This window comes from Protopterus annectens, chromosome 17.part0 (assembly GCF_019279795.1).
Source record: "Protopterus annectens isolate FY-2018-M chromosome 17.part0, PAN1.0, whole genome shotgun sequence".
Taxonomy (NCBI): domain Eukaryota; kingdom Metazoa; phylum Chordata; order Ceratodontiformes; family Protopteridae; genus Protopterus; species Protopterus annectens.
The window spans coordinates 95,441,416-95,461,508 of record NC_056751.1 but is presented as its reverse complement, the minus strand read 5'-3'; the positions used below and the strand labels follow the sequence as shown (position 1 = coordinate 95,461,508).

The window sequence follows — 20,093 nt, the reverse complement described above, 5'->3', positions numbered from 1 at the left end:
ATTCCTGTGGGGAGGAAGCCCTGAAGTGCTTGCAATGCCAACAGCACCGCTCTCAACTCCAGAACGTTGATATGCAGGGAGGTCTCTGTATCGTTCCACGTGCCTTGGACTGTCCTGCCTGAATAATGCCCCCCCCCCCGAGGTGGGAAGCGTCCGTGGTCACCGTGGCGAGAGGGGGAGAGGTGCAGAAGGGATGGCCCGTATGGAAGTTCAAGGCTTGGAGCCACCATAGTAGTGCCCTCCTGCAAGCCTTGCTGATAGCAATGGGATAGTGGAGAGGAAGGGATAAAAAGGACCATTGCACTAGCAGAGTCCATTGCAGTACCCGCATGTTCAAACGGGCGCATGGAAGGTGCGTAATCGCTGCTGCCATGGAGCCTAGTGCCCTCAGGACCAATTCCGCTGGTGAAGCCTCTGAATGGAGGATAGCCCGCACATGAAGTTGTAAGTTCCGGATTCTCTTGGAACTTAGGAAGGCTCGCAAATCTTTGGTGTCTATTCTGGCACCTATGAATTCTATGACCTGCGTTGGAGCCAGTAGAGATTTGCCGATGTTGATAGTAATGCCTAACTGTGGGGCTAGATGGAGAAAGAAGTCTCTGGCTGAGCAAAGTAGATGCCTTGTTGGTGCGGTCAGGAGCCAGTCGTCCAGGTATGGAAAGACCTGTATTCCCTTGAGTCTCAGTTGGGCCGCAATCACTGCTAATACCTTGGTGAACACCCTGGGGGCTGTGGTGAGGCCAAAGGGAAGGACCCTGAACTGGTAGTGACTGGCCCCCAGCCATAAGCGAAGGAACCTCCTGGATCGTTTGTCCATTAAAATGTGGTAGTACACATCCTTGAGGTCTATAGAGCACATCCAATTGTTCTCCCTCAAAAGGGGGAGAATAGATTGAAGAGTGACCATCCGGAATTTTTCCTTGGTTACTGACAGGTTCAAGTGGGAAAGGTCTAGGATCGGTCTCAAGTCCCCCGCCTTTTTTGGCACCAAAAAGAACCTGGAGTAGAACCCTAATCCGAGCTGGTCTTGGGGGACGGGCTAGATGGCTCTTTTTCTTAGCAGCTGCTGAATTTATGCAGCTGCGGCCTCCCTCTGATCGGGTGGTACATCAGGGAGGTTCTTGGATTTGGGGACATGGAGTATTGGTATTTTGTACCCTCTGGATATGATGAGAAGCACCCAGCGGTCTGTTGTGATGGACTTCCATGCCGCTAGGTGTTTTGAAAAGCGCCCCCCGACTGCCTCCAGAGTGGAGCAGCTGGGCAACCCCTCAGGGCTGCTGCGTGGGCCGCTCAGAGAAAGGTTCTCTGGACCCAAAGTTTCTTGGAGCCCCTCTGCCCCTGGGGCGGTGTCCTCCCTGTCCACCTCTGCCACGGTAGGACTGGTTGTCCGGAGCTGGTTGGAAATGTTGTGATTTTCGGAACCACATCTTCTTCTGACCCTTCTGGTTCCTCGAAAAGGACCGCTGGGGAGCAGAGAAGCGGACTCCGACGGCAGACAACGTCTTCCCGTCCTTCTCGCTCTGGACAAGTGTCTCGCAAACTGTTTTGCAAAATAGGGCAGAACCATCGAAAGAGGCATTCGCGAAGGACGCTTTAAAGGGCTCCGCAAAATCGCAATGATGGAGCCAGGCCTGACGTCTCATGACTAGGCCTGCTCCGCTAGCCCTAGCGGCTCCCTCTGTGGCGTGGGATAATAGCCGCATAGAGGTGTTTGAAATCGATCTCAGAGTGGGCATTCAGGTGGAGTACAATTGTTTCTCATCCTCCGACATGGACTCAGGGGGGGATGCAGCATATTCTTTGATAAGATCCCACTGCATCCTGATGACATGTGCCATATAGTTCAGAGACCTTACTGAGAAGGTCGCTGAACTAAAGACTCACTTCCCTAAGCAGTATATCAAACGGGACTCTTTGCTCGGTGGATGGACCTAGGGGCTCTCCTGAGCCAATTCCCTCTTTGTGGCTGCTGCTGTCAACATGGCATCTATGGGGGGCCCCTTACTCCAATGTGATCGGTCTGAGAGGGGGGGCTAAGAATCCCATCCGGGCATTTTGGTATTGGCTCCACGGTGTCCGGATCCTTCCACGCCCTGGTGGTAATGAGGTCCACCAGGGGGTCGGCCGGAAGGGACACCCAAGAGGTAGACGGGCCTGCCCCGAATGCCTCCAGAAACACGGACTCGTCAGAGGAAGACTTGGGGGCAGACCACCCACCTCTGATTTTCAGCATCTCCATGATGTCTCCAAAGGAGACATCCTCAGGGGGCGATCTTGGGGAGCCTTCCCCTTCCTCCAAGTCTGTGTCCTCGGTTAAGGACTCAGGGGAGTCCACGTGCCTCCTTTTGCACTTATGCTTACGGGGAGCTTCCTCGGGGGACTGTCCGAGGAGGCCTCGCCAGCAACATCTTGTTCCAATGGAACCATCTGTGACATCGAAGCAGGCTGTCCCTTTGGCCGAGTGATGGAAGCCTAGCCCAGCAGAGAGGGAGTGCAGGGAGGAGCCGATGCAAGGACCGGGGGTCCGGATGCTATCAACAGAGCCCTCTCCACAACATCGAAGGCCGAGGGAGAGCCACTCTCTAATGGATCCGAAAGTCGGCTCCCACTCGGATCCGATGAAGGGATCGGAGCCGGCGCCGAGACCGTCAGATCCGAGGGACCAGTGTGCTCTGACCTGGACGGAGCCAAAGGCACACTGAATCCCCCGGATCCGAAGCTCGGACCACAGCTCCGAGAGGTCGGATCCAGCAGACTCGAGGGCAGGGTCGGATCCGAAGTACCAAGTACTGTCGGTGCCGACCCACCCCTGGCTCCAGATAGCGGGTCGGAGAAGGAGCAATAGGGTGGAAAAAGGGTGTCGAGCTCCCCCCCTGGGAGGGGGGAGGCAAGAGCACTCCCATCTGCAGCTGGGCCTGGATGAATCTTCGCATCATCCGGTCCAAGTCTGCATCGGATAAACTGAAAGTAGATCTCAAAGAGGCCACCGAGGCAGGCCTGGAATGCTGCCTCGATGACCTTGACGGAGATTGGATCTCCTCCTCCTCGAGCCCCGAGGAGAAACAAGGGGATCGGAGCCGAGGAGGAGGAGACCTAGAAGCAGTGGAGGGAGAAGCCCGCTTAGCTGGCGGGGCCGAAACGGAGGTCTCAGCCCGCCACTTGTGGTGCTTCTCCCTCCGTTTCTCCCTCCTGGCCTCCCTGTCCTCCGACACTTTAGCGGGAGTTTGAGTCCCAGACGGAGGCAGGGGGCAGGAGTGGCAGCGACCACAGGCTGTGGTGGAGCCACGGGAGCAGCAGAGGTAGCGGAGGCCGAAGCCGAGTCCGGGGGTAAAAGTCCCGCCAGGACCAGCTTCGACCTCCGCTCTTTCAGTGCCCTGGGGTTGAACGCTGCACAGATGGTACAGCCTGAGGTAAGGTGTTCAACCCCAAGGCACCGGGGACAGCTTATGGCCACACTTGGTACATTTGGAAAATATGGCTTTTGGGGCCTCAGCCATTTTTTTTTTTTTTTTAAGAAAAAAAAAAAGAGAAACAACTACACACACACACAGGCCCCAAAAGAAATGCAACACACACTCACACACTATCGACCAGCAAAGGGAGGGGTAACTAATTAAAAAACAAAAAATAAGGAGCCTAACACTTGCACACTTTTACTTGATTAATTTTAACTAAAAAAGAAAAAAAATTCTGACAGGAAAGTACAGATACAAGTAGTAAAATTTTCACTTAGCTGACGAGCTCAAAAGGATCCAGCCATCCACAAGCACGGCAAACTAGATCTGAGGTCATGGAGGGTTAGCAGGGGATTATGGGTGAAGGGAGGAGCTAGGAGCTCGGATCTATTAGCTTGAAACAAGTTGCCGGCTCGGATCCGATATCGGATCCGTAACCCACAGGTTGCTGACAAATGAACATCCTACTTCAGATCTTCAGTTTAGATACTCAGAAGATTGAGTACAGAAGTCAGTTCAAACGTCCAGGAGTTTAAATATTCAGAAGTCAGTTCAGATACTCTGGAGATCAAGTACGGATATTCAGAAGTCAGTAAAAGTCCAGAAACTACAGATGACAATGTAGTTTATCTTAATTCTGCCATTAAAGAGAAAACAAAATAACCTGTACAAGACTTTCTTAAATCTTGTTAAATTACTATATCTACCTTCACTGTATGCTCCTACTATATAACAAACCACCTTTAACAGACCTACAGTGTGCACAAACATTCTGAAAGGTACAAGAAGATCTGGCACATAAAGGTAAAACAGATGTTTGGCACTTGTTCGGCACAGCTCAATTAGTAACAAACAGGGCTCTTGTCCCCTCCAAATGACAGAAAAATGTTGATAAAAGTTTGTGAGAGACGTATGTCACTCTCATGTAGTTCCTCAACTCTCTGTACATATCTTAAGTATGTAGAGTTTAAATAAGCCTTTCCTACACAGTATTTTGATACTCTGTGAAAAATGTGATAAATGGAATGCCTAGTTACAGCAGATATTTTATACATAATGGAAGAATTACTCTTTAAATAAACACTCATTCTATTATTACTGTGTAAGAAGGTATATAGTACACATTCATGCTATCTGTTCCAAAATTCTCCTCCAAATGACAGCCACTAGAAAGGAGTTTGTCCTTCAAAAGTAGCTCAGATTTCCTTAGGATGTTGGTTCAAACTGAGGTGAAAATGTTAATTTCTAACATGAACTTCAAGTCCTGGTGTGCAAGCTCTACCCTTTTCAGAGGTTTTAACTGAAGGACAACTTTTAAGAAACTCAACAGAAAGGTCAAGCTGCAATCTGAAGACAGGATCCTATGCACAATGATACTGCATATATGTACACACCTTCACCGAAAAATAGCATGATTTCTGTATAAATAAATGACCCAAGTTTCTATGTAGCTAATGAACAAAGCAAGGGAGTGGATATCCTTGCTTCTAAGTATGTCAGGAAATCTCTTCCACTTCAGAAGCCATGATTCTGTTGTAGCAGACATTATAGCCTCAGTTATGATTTGCAGGCCTTTTGAAGAGAAGGCAAGAGTTGTTGAAAATTGCTTTCGATTTTCTAGGATGTGAAACTTCAATGATCAGTGCTACTATTGTCTTTTTTTCATGGACTACTAAATCCGGTTTTCTCATACCTATTATTTGAAGTGTTGGTAATGGATTATCCTGTGCGATATAAACAATCATTCTCAACACTTCTCTGGTGGTTCATGCTTCCAGTGCCTTTCAACTACTTCAGTACTGTAACATTTGCACAATCCCCAGTGCAACAGTCTTGCCACATTATTGCACTTTCAATATATGGGTCCTCTGCCATGAATGTGTAACACCCAGCAATGATTTCTTCCAGTTCTTTTTTTACAGAACCTGCATTTGTCTGTTTCTCCCACATGTTCAATGGACTTTGTAAACCAACATGTACATAGTCCACTATCCTGGACCACCATTATTAACCTTTCAACTTTTCCTTTCAAGTCACCTCTTCTTAACCATTCCAGTGTCAAATCCTGATCAATACGTGGTTGTTCCAGGAGATCTTTGTACTTGCCACAATATTTATGCCTTTTCCACAGTTTTCCTTCTCATCTGATCATTCTCCGTATATTCTTTCTTCTTTCTTTTGTTTTTGGCATATTCAGTTGCTGTCTGATTTTTGTATGCTTCTGGTTTGATTTCCATACCCACTTGATACCAAAATGCTTCTGCTAAACTAAGCAGAGAAATCATCAGAAAATTCTCCTCATATTTTAAAATATTCATTACGTTTGATCTGGAGAGGCCAGCAGATATGCAGTCCGTGACTACAGCTCTATATAAGTATTCGGTTTTGTGAAAGTCCACAGAGTTTTATATGTCATTTGCTAATAAGCATGAAGCATTTTTCTTGTTTTCCTGTACAACTGATCCAATACCTTTTGAGGTCAGGCAATTGCCCCAAAACTGTAAGTTAGAATAGGAAAAGCATTTTGGTTTACAGCTTGGACTTTATTCCTAGATGTTAAGGCAGTTTTCAGTATTAGTTTTAGTCTTTTGAAGCACTACTTACTGATGATTTTTCACATTTGTTCAGGTTTTATTGCCAATCCTTCATCAATTCCCAAATATTTATGCAGTTCATCCTGTTTCCTTTACAGGTTCATAGGTTTGTACTAGGCTGTTGCCCAGCAGTCTTACAAGGTTAGCCATGCAACCTAACCCAATTTTGTCCTCAAGTACATTAGATGCCTATATGATGGGGGTATGTTAGTAATGAGACAGCCAAGGGTTTTGTGAGCGTGTGTGTGTGTGTGTGTGTGTGTGTGTGTGTGTGTGTGTGTGTGTGTGTGTGTGTGTGTGTGTGAATCACATTACTGTCCCAGACTGACATTTTCTTAGCACTGAAGCTTTTCTGCTTTAAACAATGTCATTTGGTCTTAATAAATGTGCAAAAGCATTCTTATATAATTTGACAAAATTGTCACTACTTGCAACTGCGCATTCAACTCCTCATCTGGTGAACTGTATATGAGAAGTTTTTAAACAAGGCATTTTTCTGGGAACCAAATTCTAGCCATGTCCTAATCTGTTAAACAGTTTAATGTGATAAAGGCGAGACAAAACAGCAAAATGTTGACAGAGAATCACATTGGACTATCCCCCTTTGAATTTTTATCCTTAGGATAATAATTTGCTCTTTGTCTTGGCTTAACTGCAAAGTGGTTTGCACTGTTTCATGGTCACTGTATTGTAACTGATCAATGTAGAGTGCATCATATATACCTGTAAGCATTCCTTTATCCATTAATGTGGGATTCTTCCCCTTTTTACAATTCTCTATTATGGCTTTATTTAGCAACAAATGATCCTTAGTTCCATATGACTTTCTTTTGTTACCACATGACAACAAACTCTGTCTGCATTAATTCCAGTATATAGTTTGGAAGGTTAAGTTATTGGTCTATAGTTTTTAAGATGGCTTGCAGGTTTACTCTCAAGGAGGAGTATCATTTTTCCTATTGTTAACCAGATTGGTATCTATTCGGGATGAACCAATAAGTAATTCTTACTGACGGCTAAATATTTGTGTAAAGATATTAACACTTTTAGCCAAAAGTTAGGTACTGTGTCTAGGCCTGGGGTTTTTCACTTAGGAGCTTTTCTTAATTTTGTTTCAACTTATCCAGCTATTACTTCATTCCATTTCACATCTTCTGCTCCTTACTGTTTCTTTTAATTCTTCTAGCTATTCAACATCTTTGCCATATTCTACAGAGTCTTCATAAATATTTCTCCAAACTGTGTCTACTTCTTCTGTTTTTGGGTGGTGGTTCTATTCCTTTTCCTTTGTCTGTCAGTTCTCTAAAATACCTTTTGGGTCATCAATGAATTGTTTATTTTGCACTTTTCCTTTATCTTTATCTGTATATCTTCTAATTTTTTCTATCTGTACTGATATCTGTAGTTTATTATTTGCAGCACTGTATGATAGATCCTGGTCTGATTCGACAATGTGCATTGTTTTTACCACATCTATCTTTCTAAGTATTTTTGATGATCTGTTCCCTCTTCTATCTTCTTCCAATATTGATACATCTTGTATTAATTGCTTTGGATTCCGCGATGGTGCAGCGGTGGTGTTGTTGCCTCACAGCAAGAGGTTCTCCCGTTCGATTCTCGGCTTGGGTTGGGAGTGCCTTCTGTGTGGAGTCTGCATGTCCTCCCTGCGGTCAAATGGGCTTTCGAAAGACATGCGTTGAATGGGCATGCCTTTGTTGAAGGTTGGGTGTCGGGCTGGCAACTCAACACCATAAAAACCAACTGCCAATCACTAGCGGACCGGAGTTCTGCTGTGGCGACCCCTAACCAGGAAAAGCCGAAAGACAAACAACAAGAGCTTGTATTAATTGCTTTATAGTTTTCTCTATTCAGTGCTTCCATGGTAGCATTTTATTTCTTCGCTTCATTCCCCTTATTGATACATATTTTTATGGTAACATTTTGTCTGTTAAAATTTAGCTGCACAGTAATATATCCTATTTATTTCTGTTATAGGTTCATAGGTAGGTACTAGGCTATTGGCCATAGGGCCTATATAAGCCCAGCCAAAAAGGTACCCTGGCAGTCGCCACCCAAGAAAATTATTTTCTTGTGCCACTGTCGAGGAGAGCCACAGAAGTGATTCCCGGGGTGAATTTCCTATTTCCCATCCAATCATCAAGATTGTTCTTGAAGAGTGCTAATGAGGAGCTTTGTTTGATATAGATAGGTAGTTTGTTCCAAAAATTTCTCTTAACAGTTCTAATTACGGTTTTCATCTGTATTATCAAACTTATAACATTTTGGGTGTTACTTACTGTAATCAATTTCTTTCATTAATGTTAATATGCCTATCCATCACAATTAAATCAAGCAGCTCTTCCCTTAGATCATTTTTTTCAAGACTGAGAGCATGCTCTTTGCTCTCTATTTCCAGTGAGTATTCTACAGAAACTTCCAGAACATCTTCCTGCAGCATATTCTCTTCAGAAGCACCCTGCTTCATCAGCTGCTCCTTCAGATGGGAATTTATTGGCCCATCACCTTGCAACATTATCTATGACAAAGTTTCCTCTGTTTCCTGCTCCTTCTGTAGCTGTGCAACTTCAACTGAACTTTTGTACTGGTCTCCTACAGAAGGCTCCAGAGCATCACCATATGACAAGTCTTCAGATGCCTTCAGCTCCTCCTGTTTCTCCTTAATCTGGGGACTCATTATTCCATCACACTGAGACATTACTTATATTGGATTTTCTACACTAAATTCTTCACTTTGCAGATAATTCATAATTGGCACTTCTATTTAAATTCTTCCTTACTAATCCGCTTTTCTACTTTCCCCCTTTGATTTCTTTCTTTTTTTTTGTATTGTGAAATTTCCCATATTCAGATACCTTTGCCTGTTTTTCTCTTCAAATATCTTTGGTGCTGCTTTTTTATATTGTTTAGTGTTGCTTTCTCCTTTGCATGAATACTGCACCAAATTGAGTCTCTTTTTCTGTCCCATGTCCATATGTCTTCTTCTTCTTCTTCTTCTTCATATACCTCCCACTCCACTTGTTTCTTCTTAATCTGGGGACTTATTATGCCATCATGCTGTGCTGGGTTTTCTACACTAAATCCTTCACTTCACAGATAATGCATGACTTCAGTTTCTATTTGTTTAACTTCTACCTTACTAATATTCTTTACTATATTTCCCCTTTGTTTTCTTAGTTATTGTACTGTGAAATTTTCCATATTTAGGTAACTTTGCCTGTATTTCTCTTAGTAACTTTGGAACTGCTTTTTTTGTATTGATTAGCTTTGGATTTCTCCTTTGCATAAATATTGCATCATATCAGAATCTCTTTTTTCTTTCTCATATCCATGCTTCTTATTTATACCTTTCAAAAATTTCTGGAGTTTGTTCTTTGAGCTTTTGCACTTCTTCTGTAGCTTCCTTTTCCAGGCAGCCCAAAGTTTCTTCATCTATGAAATGTTTTTCATGGATCTGTTATTTTATTTGCCATTTGTTAACCGGGTTAGTCTGGCTGGGCAGGTGCCCTTTATCAGCAGAGACCTGAGGAGAAAAGCTCCAAGTTACAATGTTTACAATTAGTTACAAAAGTGAATTACATATGCATAAAATGGGAAAAAACAATACAGATACAGACAAATACAAAAGTCAGGATATAGATTATGGTTAAACATTCTTAAGGAGATGCAATTTCATATTTTATAACAACATATAGTTGAAACAGTAGTTGAGTGTTAAGGAATAGGTGAAAGAGGAAAGGAAGGCCTGGCAGACATGCAGGATTGTAATTGTAGCATATAGATGATTTTGGGAAAAATTGTGGGGGAGGCAGGATAAGTTCAGCAGAGGCCAAGGTGGAGGTTGTGAAAAGAACTAGAGAGTATTTAGGAGACTGTTTGCATAGGTTACAGAAGAGGGAGGTAGAAAAGAAAAAAAAAACTTAGGAGTGTGTTTGTGTGTGTGTGTGGGGGGTTAGGATAGAGGAAAGAGAGAGGGAGTGGGTAGAAGGGAGAAGGGGGCAGAGGAGGAGGAAATTTTTCAAGTAGGATCTTTACAGGTGCAGGGTGTGTTGTATCATTTTTTTTGTACTGAGGTGAGTGGTGTCCAGGCCTGCACTCTCAGGAATAATACTTTCTGAAAGGAAGTCAGGAAGGATTTCTGTTGATAGTAAGGTCCAGGCCCTTCAAACAGTCCAGGATGAAGTCCAGTGACAATATAATACCCTGGTAGGACTCTGCCAGGATCAGGCAATTGTCTAACTATGAGCAGATTTGAAAGTCCTTTATCATGAATGGGCAATTACTGGAGCCTGACATTTTGAAAATATTCCAGGTGAAGTGGATAAGCCAAAGGGCAAGACAATGAACTGGTAGTGAAGTCCACCCACTACAAACCACAGAAAACTTCTAAACCTTTTTGGCTATGAGGATATGCAGATGGGTCTAAAGTCACCATGAAGGCCACTTGAGGTAGTAAGAGCATGATTTCTTGCAGTGTGAGTATTTTGACGTTTGGGATCTTTCAGGACTTGTTTAGATGGAACAGGACCAAAATGCGTCTCCAATGAGCTTCTTTTTTTGGCACTAGAAAGAGCATCAAGTAGAATCCTTGACCTTATCTCCCATCTCCAGAATTTTCACTGTGGTCCACATGTTTTCTTGGACTTACGGGAAAAGACTCAACTGGTCTTTGGGTACTAGAGGGATACAATACAGTGAGGACTTTCCAGGAACTGAAACTTGTATCCACTTTTTTATAACATTTAAAACCTACTTGCCTTTGGAAATTTCCTACTATCTATTTGCAAAGAAGAACAAGTGCCCTCCAACTTTTTGTGAAGAGGGAGTCAGTGTTGGGGGAGAGGGTTTGGGTGCCTCTTGGATGAGTCATGGTTGATCTTTCTGGGGGTTCTATACCTGAAAGGTCCCATACTTTTCTTCTGGTTTAGCTTACCATTCCTGTCTGTATTTTCTATTTTTCCCTTTACCAGATCTGGTGTACTACTGTCTAGAATTAGAAGGTCAGGTTTTGGAGGGACAATTCCTATTATACCTAGGCATAAAGGTCTAAAAAATGTCTGACAGACTGTTTTTCCCCTCTCCTCCAATTTCTTGCACACCTTATAAACCAAAGAAGACATTATTACTCAATGGAGCATTTAAGAGCTTTTTTTTTCACAGGATCTGTCAGGGGCACAGTCCTCAGCTAGGCACGTCTCTGATAACTGACCCATTGCTGCCTTGTATGATTATTCTACTACATCATGACTTGAAAGGATAGGTCACATAAAAATATAAATAAAAAAGATTTTTTTTAATAAAGTATGCTTTTTATTCAGTCGCTCTAAAAGAGTGAAAACTTTGCAAAAGAAACAGAGATAAGCTGATTTCAGAAAAGTATTTGAGGTTGGTTTTGCTGATTCCTACTACTTCTTCTGGTACCCCATTACCAGAATCAGCAAAACCAACCTCAAATGCTTTTCTGAAATCATCTTGCCTGTGTTTCTTTTAGATAGTTTTCACTCGTCTTCCTTATTTTTGTTACTTTTTAAAGTGAATGAATACAAAGTATTCGTTATTAAAAAATATTTTTTATTTATATTTTTATTTTTTGCTTTTTAGTTTTAAGAAAAATACAATATTAATTCTGTATAAAACTAAAATTGTGTTTTTAGGACTTAGAGTGTGTGTGTGTGTGTGTGTGTGTGTGTGTGTGTGTGCGTGTGTGTGTGTGTGTGTGTGTGTGTGTGTGTGTGTGACATGATATAGGGAGATGCGAGAGAGAGAGAGTGTGTGTGTGTGTGTGTGTGTGTGTGTGTGTGTGTGTATGAATGTGTGTGTTTGTATAAAACTAAAATTGTGTTTTTGAGACGGTGTGTGTGTGTGTGTGTGTGTGTGTGTGTGTGTGTGTGTGTGTGCGTGTGGGAGTGTGTGTGCGTGTGTGTGTGTTATGTTTTCGTTTAATGCCGCTTGTAATACAATGCATCCCGCACTGTCCCTCTGTGGTCCTGTCACATTTGTGGCTCTGACCGATTTACTAATTATTCAGTTAGAGAATTATAAATTTTTCTGTGTGTGTGTGTGTTATGTTATGTTTTCGTTTAATGGCGCTCATAGTACACTGCATTCCACTTCATCCTTGTGTGGTTCTGTCATGTCTTTGTGGATGTGCCCCTTAACAGCTAGAAGCTCAGCGTTATTTCTGTTGTCTTGCAAGAGCATGACAGAACCATAGAAGGACAGAGACACAAAGTCAATTTCAATAAAAAAGCATTCTAATAATAATAAAAAAGAAAAGAAAAAAAGACGGACAGGAACAAAACATTAACCTAAACTAAAAAACACAACATCAACACAATGACGAAGAACATTTCCCGCACACGTTTACGTTTTCTGAAACTGTCTACACTAATATAATGCAAAAACTATTACTTTTTGGCTGTCCCTGCAAAGAAAGCTCATATTAGTTATAAGTAGTTCTTAGCTGCTCTAATGCAGGATTGCCTAGATGCCATCCTATTTCATACACAAAATCTCAAAAGGTATAAAGTGAAGCTAACAACTTGCTAATGCTGCAGGGACAGCTGAGGTATATTAACCAAAACGTAATGGGTAAAATGAATTAATAAAAAAAACTCACCAGCAGTGACAACAATTTCGGGAGTTACTGAAGTAGCCTCAGAGAAACACTAAGTATGTCAATCACATCTGAGCACTCGATAACTACAACCCCCGCCCCCGGTTATTTAGAGCCACCTCTTCAAGTATGGAGTTCGTGGAGAAGTTCAACTGTCTGGCACAAGAACAGAAAATGTGCGCACAGATGCTATAAGTGTACAACTTAAGTTGGATGCAGCAATTCTGATTCCTAAATATTACTATTTCTATAAGGGGGGAAAAAGACTCCTAATCAGTTGTTGTAGCCCTGTTTTAGGCAGTCTAGAAACAGCGCATGCAGCATTAAACATTTCTTTGTGGCAGACACCTTCCCTAAGCTGGCAGGGATAGCAGAGTGTGATGTGTTTGGGAACAGCAATATTGATGAATGTCTTAGCCATATAGGGCTGTCAGTCAAAGGGCAGAGATAATGGCTTTAAATGTGCAGCCACAGCATGAACTTTGAGAAAGCCACTGCGCAAACACTGAAGGGATAAAGTGCTATTTCTATACCGGATAGTCTCAGGTTTGATCTAGGACAGCAGCTGTTACAGCTGACGAGTGTTGCTTTAGGTGAAACAGAGAAAAGTTACTTACTAGCCTTTCACAGTGTTAGGCAGGCTTTTGAATAACAGGTTATATGTGTCTCAGTTTGAAGTATAATATATTTGAGATTACATGTTTGACTTTGTCTGACCTATTTCATGGTAATAAAAGTCTAAGAGATTGTGAACTCCATTGTTGGACTTTTTCTGGTATAAAAACTGTTGTCACTGTCTGAAACTACAAAAGTAGATACAGTCAACAAAAAGGAATGCTACACAATAAAATGAGATTTGCTCTAAACTTAGGATTTTTTTTTTACTGAATGAGGATGAATTTGGAATCCACACCAACCCACAAATTAATGGTCACATGTGTACACACACACACACACACACACACACACACACACACACACACACACACACACACACACCATGCCATGCCTCTCATGTGTATATCACTTTGAGGAATATTTGAAGCTCGGCGTTTTTTTCTGCTGTCTCACGAGAACGTGACAGAATCACAGAAGGAGAGAGCCACAAAGCCATTTTCACCAATTTCAATAAAAAGCATTTTAAAAATAAATCAAGCATATCTTTTCTCATATCCCTATCCTGTATGTCACCTGTCTTGATCCTCATCTCAGTACTACTTGGCATAAAAGCATGGGGGACTGGTAGTGCAAGGCTCTGAATGAAAGGGTAAGCAACAGTGTAAACTTTATTTCCAAAGTTACTTACAGCTCTGTTCTCTTTATTGTAGGGAACAGGATTCCTGGAAGGAGCCAAGCATATCCCCTTACTAGGCTCCAGGAACACCAGAGATGGATCCACAAAAGGGCCAAAAGGTTTTGGAAAAGGTATGTGTGGGACACAGTGGCACTATAAAATAAGTCATGGTTCCCGGGAAGGCAAGAGGGATGGGAGTCAGCCTCCAGTGGTACATTATGAAATATATCTTCCAGGAAACCTACTAGCATTGGAGGAACTGCTGGTGGACAAGATTGGGATAAACCCATGTAAGCCATATACCTCTGTTGAGTTTCAGAGTCTTTCTAAGATTCCCACTGTAAAGTCTCCATCATCTTATGAATGGTGTCTCCAGAGAGGCAGAAGGCAGGGTATCTTTGGTATTGGAATCATCCATATATGTCAGTTCATCACATTTAGAGTTGGGGATGTCAAATTCCGCCTGAGAGGATCCACCCTTTTCATTTTAGACGGGCGGTCACTTTGAGTGCATCCAAACTCAGTCTTTTGGACCTTAGAAAAGGCATAAAGCTTTTGCCAGATGGACTACAGAATCAGCAGTTGCCTGAGAGAGATACTGAGATGAGGCACTGCTCTGTCTGGAAGTAGGCTGATTAACAAACATTCAGAAGAGCATATGAGATAACAATAACTACATGGCAAGAAAGATCTACAGATGGCATTGAATGAAGCACCGTTCGTACTAGCGACATGCTCACACCTTGGTAGGAGGGCTTTGGCTGAAGCACAGGTTGAGGGTACAGGCCAGAAAGACTGGCCAGCAGTGGGCTATCTGCAGGACAGGGTATCCCAAGTGAGAATTGCAACAGTGAATACTGCAATGATTCTACTGCATTTCTTTCTGAGCCATACTTACAACAGTGAAAACAGTTAATGCTTTATGGTTTAGTGAACTGTTTTTCTAGAGATCAAGAGGCCGAACCTTACAAACCGTAATTCCACACCACTCGCATCTCATGCCAGAGAGCATTTTATTTTGGTCTTTGTTTTTTACAAGTTTTTACAAGTTTATACCCTTTTGGGTTGTGCGTTGTATTTAAGTGTTATTACGGCTGTCACTCGATGAACAATTTTTGCAACACTCTAATTTCTTGAAATTAACTTTGTTTCACCATGGAAACCATTATTGGTGAACTTACAGCTTCTGTAAAGAAGCTTACAGCTCTTTTAATGCAGAACCAGAAGGAGGCTGGAAGGTAAACCCAGGCGACGCTTACTGAATCACAAGTCGAACTATTTACGCTCCATTCGCCATCGGCCCTGGATGTAGTCAACAATGGTGTCAATGTGACCAGCAATGGTAGTGGACTAAATGATGGAATACAAACCAACTGGAGGGATATCCAACAATGGCTCCGAATACCGGAGGTCAACTTCTCAGTCTCGAATGAGGAGGGAAGAGATTTACCGACGCCATGTTTAAAGAAACAACTTCAACAATTTGAAACCATTTGTCGGAAATACCAGGGCTTACAACTTGATAATGCATTCCTTTCCAAGTCTATTACATTGAAGCAGGTATTGAAGGGCCTTAGGATCAAACAAGTTACAGAATTGGATCAAAAATGGGACTACTGCTTACAAACAACTTGTTGATTTATTCAACAGGACTGGTTTGGAGATGCTGGACATCATCATTAAAAATAAGCAGAGTAAGTTAGATTCACTTGAGAAAGAAATTGTATTTTTGAATGAAAGTATTATCAACGACTTGCTGTTTTTTCAGTATGCTAAACATTACAATGTAGTGCTTAACAATATTGACAAGTTTGTCGACAAAAATGTTAAAACTTAAATCAAGAAGCTGTCAAGGGATATGTTGGACTATAAAAATAATACGGCATATACGTTTGGGACAAGCAACAATAATTATATTAACAAGCAGGATTCATGTGGTAATCAGCCGTACAGAAATGGTACCGGGACTGGAACTGGTAATTTTGACACTGACTCTAGTGACTGTTTAGATGAACAGTCTTGTTTTTTAGACTGGTCTCATGGACCGAGGAGATCACAGCGTTTGAGAAACAAAAGTGGAGGGATTCCAGAGAATCAGCAACATGTATATCAGAAACCACAACAGGCGACCAACAATTACAACAGGAAAGGGCAATGGTACAACGACAGGAGGAAGAGGTAGTTGTTGGTGCCAATGTCAACTCTGGAAATGGTGACATTAGTTGCACTGATGGAACCTTTGGTAATACTTTTTCAAATTTACTGCATTTCAATAATGATGATGATGGCTCATTTCATTGTGAGATTAGTACTAAAGCTGGGTTCACTATTTACAATTTCAGCGCAATAGAAATAAACAAATGCACCATAATGTACTTTTAAAGGTTTTACTTTTGTTCCTGATTTTTGTTTTAATATTGTTAATTTATATACAAGTTTGAAACTGTACACGAGACAATTAAATCTGTTGTTGTATTTTAAGGGGCAAAATGATCAAAGGAATGTGGCATCCTCTGTTTTGACAAGGAAAAGCACCTTTGTTCCACCTGCCCACAGGGATGTGTTAACATTTGAAAAGTACATAAATGGCATGAGAGGCTATATGAAAAACAAACACAGTGTGACCAATGTAGACAATCTCACTGTGGCTGAAAGAAATGCACTAAATGAATTGGCCACCAACAGGGAGGTTAGAATTATGAAGCCTGACAAGAGTGGGGGTGTGGTCATTATGTCTCAAATTGATTATATAGCAAAGAAGCATGATATTTTAGATGACCACACCACGTACCAGAGGGCTTCTAGAAGTAAAATGAACAATACAAATGACCCTCCATTTAGACCAATTGTTGCCGCATGAGGTTCTAAAACTGAGCCCCTGGTGGCATACGATAAGAACACACAAGGGGTGTTGACCGGGATTAGTCATATATTGAAAGACTCTTGTCATTGTTTGCAATGCCTAAGTAGTTTGGATAAGGATGATATGAACTGGACATTCCTCACAATAGATGTGGTCAATCTCTTTTCATCAATTCCACACGATGAAGGGGTGGAATACTTTAGAGAAAGCCTCTTGAAACATAAGTAGGTGGATGGTGTGAAGTTAAATATTATGGTTGCCTTTATGGAGTTGATCCTGAAGAACAACTATTTGAGTTTTGAGGGTGAGATTTTTCACCAAATTTCAGGGGTGGCCATGGGTGCCAAATGTGCACCCATTTTCGCCAATTTGGTACTTCTCCATTGGGAGGAGACTTTCTTTTTTCAGTCATCCTTTTATGAACGGATTGTACTTTACAATCGGTTTTTGGATGACATATTAAGTGTTATGGAGAGGGGGTGAGGATAAGGCAAGACATTTTGTTGATTATCTCAACTCCACAACTTCATTTCTCTCTTTTACTTTTAAATGGAACAGTGAAACGATTGATTTCTTGGATTTGAAACTTACCAAAACATTGGAAGAGTTGGAAAGCAACATTTATAATAAGGAAACCTAGCCCAATTCACTATTGCATTTTTCAAGTTGCCATCCTCTTTCCAACACAAGAGTGTGGTCAAGGAACAGATGGTTCGATTATCTTGATTGGTCAGTAACAACAACACGTATCAGGAAGAGATGTACAACTTGATAGGAATGTTTCGAGGTTACCCCTTGAAACTCTTAATAGCAGTTAGAAATGAGGTGATGGGTAAAAGGGATACATCATTCACACCCATTTTGAATGGGATGGGTGGGACCTTTGGGAAAGGAATTGGGACCTCTGATTCCAGTGCACTTATCTTGAAGTATAACCATCAGACACCACAGGTTATAGAGATCATCAGGAGAGCATGGGATTTGTCCTTTGATACTGAAGTCAAAAATGAGTTAGGTCAGATGCCACGTGTAGTATTTTCAAGAGGGAGAAATATTAAAAACTTATTGGAAGGGCATAAGGCAGAACACACATGCTCGCATATGTACAAATGCGGGGCATGTAGATACTGCAAATTCATCAATGACGGACCCTATGTTACAGTTTGGGAGTACAATAGGACAATCCCCTGCCTAGGTAGATGTTGTTACAATTCTAAAATGGTGGTCTATTTGGCAACATGTACAACATGCTCAAGTTTTTATGTAGGAAAAACTACTTGTAGGTTGAGAGAAAGGATTGCAGAACATCTAAGGGCTATTAAAAACAAAGACACTCATAATGCCCTGTATGTACACTCTACTGGATGTTTTAATTTTAAAAAGTTTTTCTTTTTTGTGATTGATCGGGTATTAAAGAGTGAAAGAGGGGGTGACGATAATGTCAAAACTGAGTCCCTAGAATACAAATGCCAAGTTATTCTTAATGCCACATCTTTCCCGGGACTCAACAACCACATTTCAATTATGCCAATGCTGAAATAGAGATCTATGGTTATTTGGTACCATATAAACAATATTTATATGAACTGTTTGAGTGATTTATTCTGTGTAGGTACTGTATATACTTTGACAATTTAAATAACGTTTTAATATTATATAAAAATTTTGTTTTGTCATAAGATGAATGTAATGGGTTGACTTTACAAGTTGAATTAATTTGATTGATTTATTTTAATCATCAGTTTTATTTATTTTTTTATATTTGTAATGTATTGGTTTAATTAGCATATTTAATTGATCAAGGTTTCTGATAGGTACATTGAATGTTAAATTATTATAAGTGTTTGTGATGTAATGTTCCTTTTACTCTGAAGAAGCTATTGATTTATATATGGTGAAAGCGCTTAGTATTTTGGAGCTTGTTGTGAGCTTTGTAATAAACAGCACTAGGTGCAGTCCGTATTTATTTTGGTCTTTTGTCTTTTGCCAGATGGACTACAGAATCAGCAGTAGCCTGAGAGAGATACTGAGATGAGGCACTGCTCTGTCTGGAAGTAGGCTGATTAACAAACATTCAGAAGAGCATATGAGATAACAATAACTACATGGCAAGAAAAATCTACAGATGGCATTGAATGAAGCACCGTTCGTACTAGCGACATGCTCACACCTTGGTAGGAGGGCTTTGGCTGAAGCACAGGTTGAGGGTACAGGCCAGAAAGACTGGCCAGCAGTGGGCTATCTGCAGGACAGGGTATCCCAAGTGAGAATTGCAACAGTGAATACTGCAATGATTCTACTGCATTTCTTTCTGAGCCATACTCACAACAGTGAAAACAGTTAATGCTTTATGATTTAGTGAACTGTTTTTCTAGAGATCAAAAGGCCGAACCTTACATACCGTAATTCCACACCACTCGCATCTCATGCCAGAAAGCACTTCGGAAGAGCCACAGGTTTTCTTACAAACTTCACAGCGTGCACTTGAAGAGAAACTTCCTTCCCTCCAATGGTGATGATACGTGTCCTGTGAAAGTAAAACACTTGGTAAGGCAATAATTCTGTGATATTAAATACACAAAAAAAATTAAGAAATTTAAAGAACATGTAGAAAAAATACAACATTCTGAACTAGGTCTGCAGCACAGAAGACTCGAGCCCTGATTTTAACCTATGTGACCCAGGTTAAATCATTGGACTCAATCCTTCAAGAGTTAGCTAGGGCGATAAGGACTTGAGGGGCATTTCTGGCTCATTTACAGCAAGGAGATGGGAGCAGATTTTGTTTAGGGCTACAAACCCTTCAGTGAAGCTTTGTCTTCTAGTCCAATAATCTTGTGTGACATTTGCACCCTGGATATTGGTCAGGAGAGTAAGTAGGGCAAAACAACAAGCTCAACACAGGCACCTGGTCTGCACTGTAACAGGTTGCTCTGAACTTCTCTTCATTTGCCCCCTGGACACTTATGTTTTCCTCCACTTGTGAGACCCTGGCCTGTCAAGGGCAAGTTGCACTGAAGACAGGGAAGAGTAGAAGATAAATGACGGGACATGGACAGTTCTGAAAATTCCCACAGTCATAAAAATGTATAATATACAAATAAAAATGAAGTTATGTACTCACCATAACGTTCCATGTATGTTGTTTATCTCACCTTCATTCTTTACTGATGGGTTCGGAGCCGATCTTCGGCTCCAACTCAGCCAACTGTAAAAGCTCAGTCTTCAACCAGCTTGAGGTCAACTCCCT

At 41.6% G+C, this 20,093-nt stretch overlaps 1 protein-coding gene across 1 annotated transcript in view; it reads right to left on the bottom strand.

Moving 5' to 3' along the window:
* Positions 1 to 20,093, bottom strand: part of DGKQ (diacylglycerol kinase theta) — a 2,194,335-nt gene that overhangs the window by 1,272,593 nt on the left and 901,649 nt on the right. Inside the window, exon 5 of the mRNA XM_044059107.1 lies at positions 19,245 to 19,370. Within this exon, the coding sequence (XP_043915042.1) occupies positions 19,245 to 19,370 (126 nt within the window). The remainder of the gene's footprint in view (positions 1 to 19,244; positions 19,371 to 20,093) is intronic.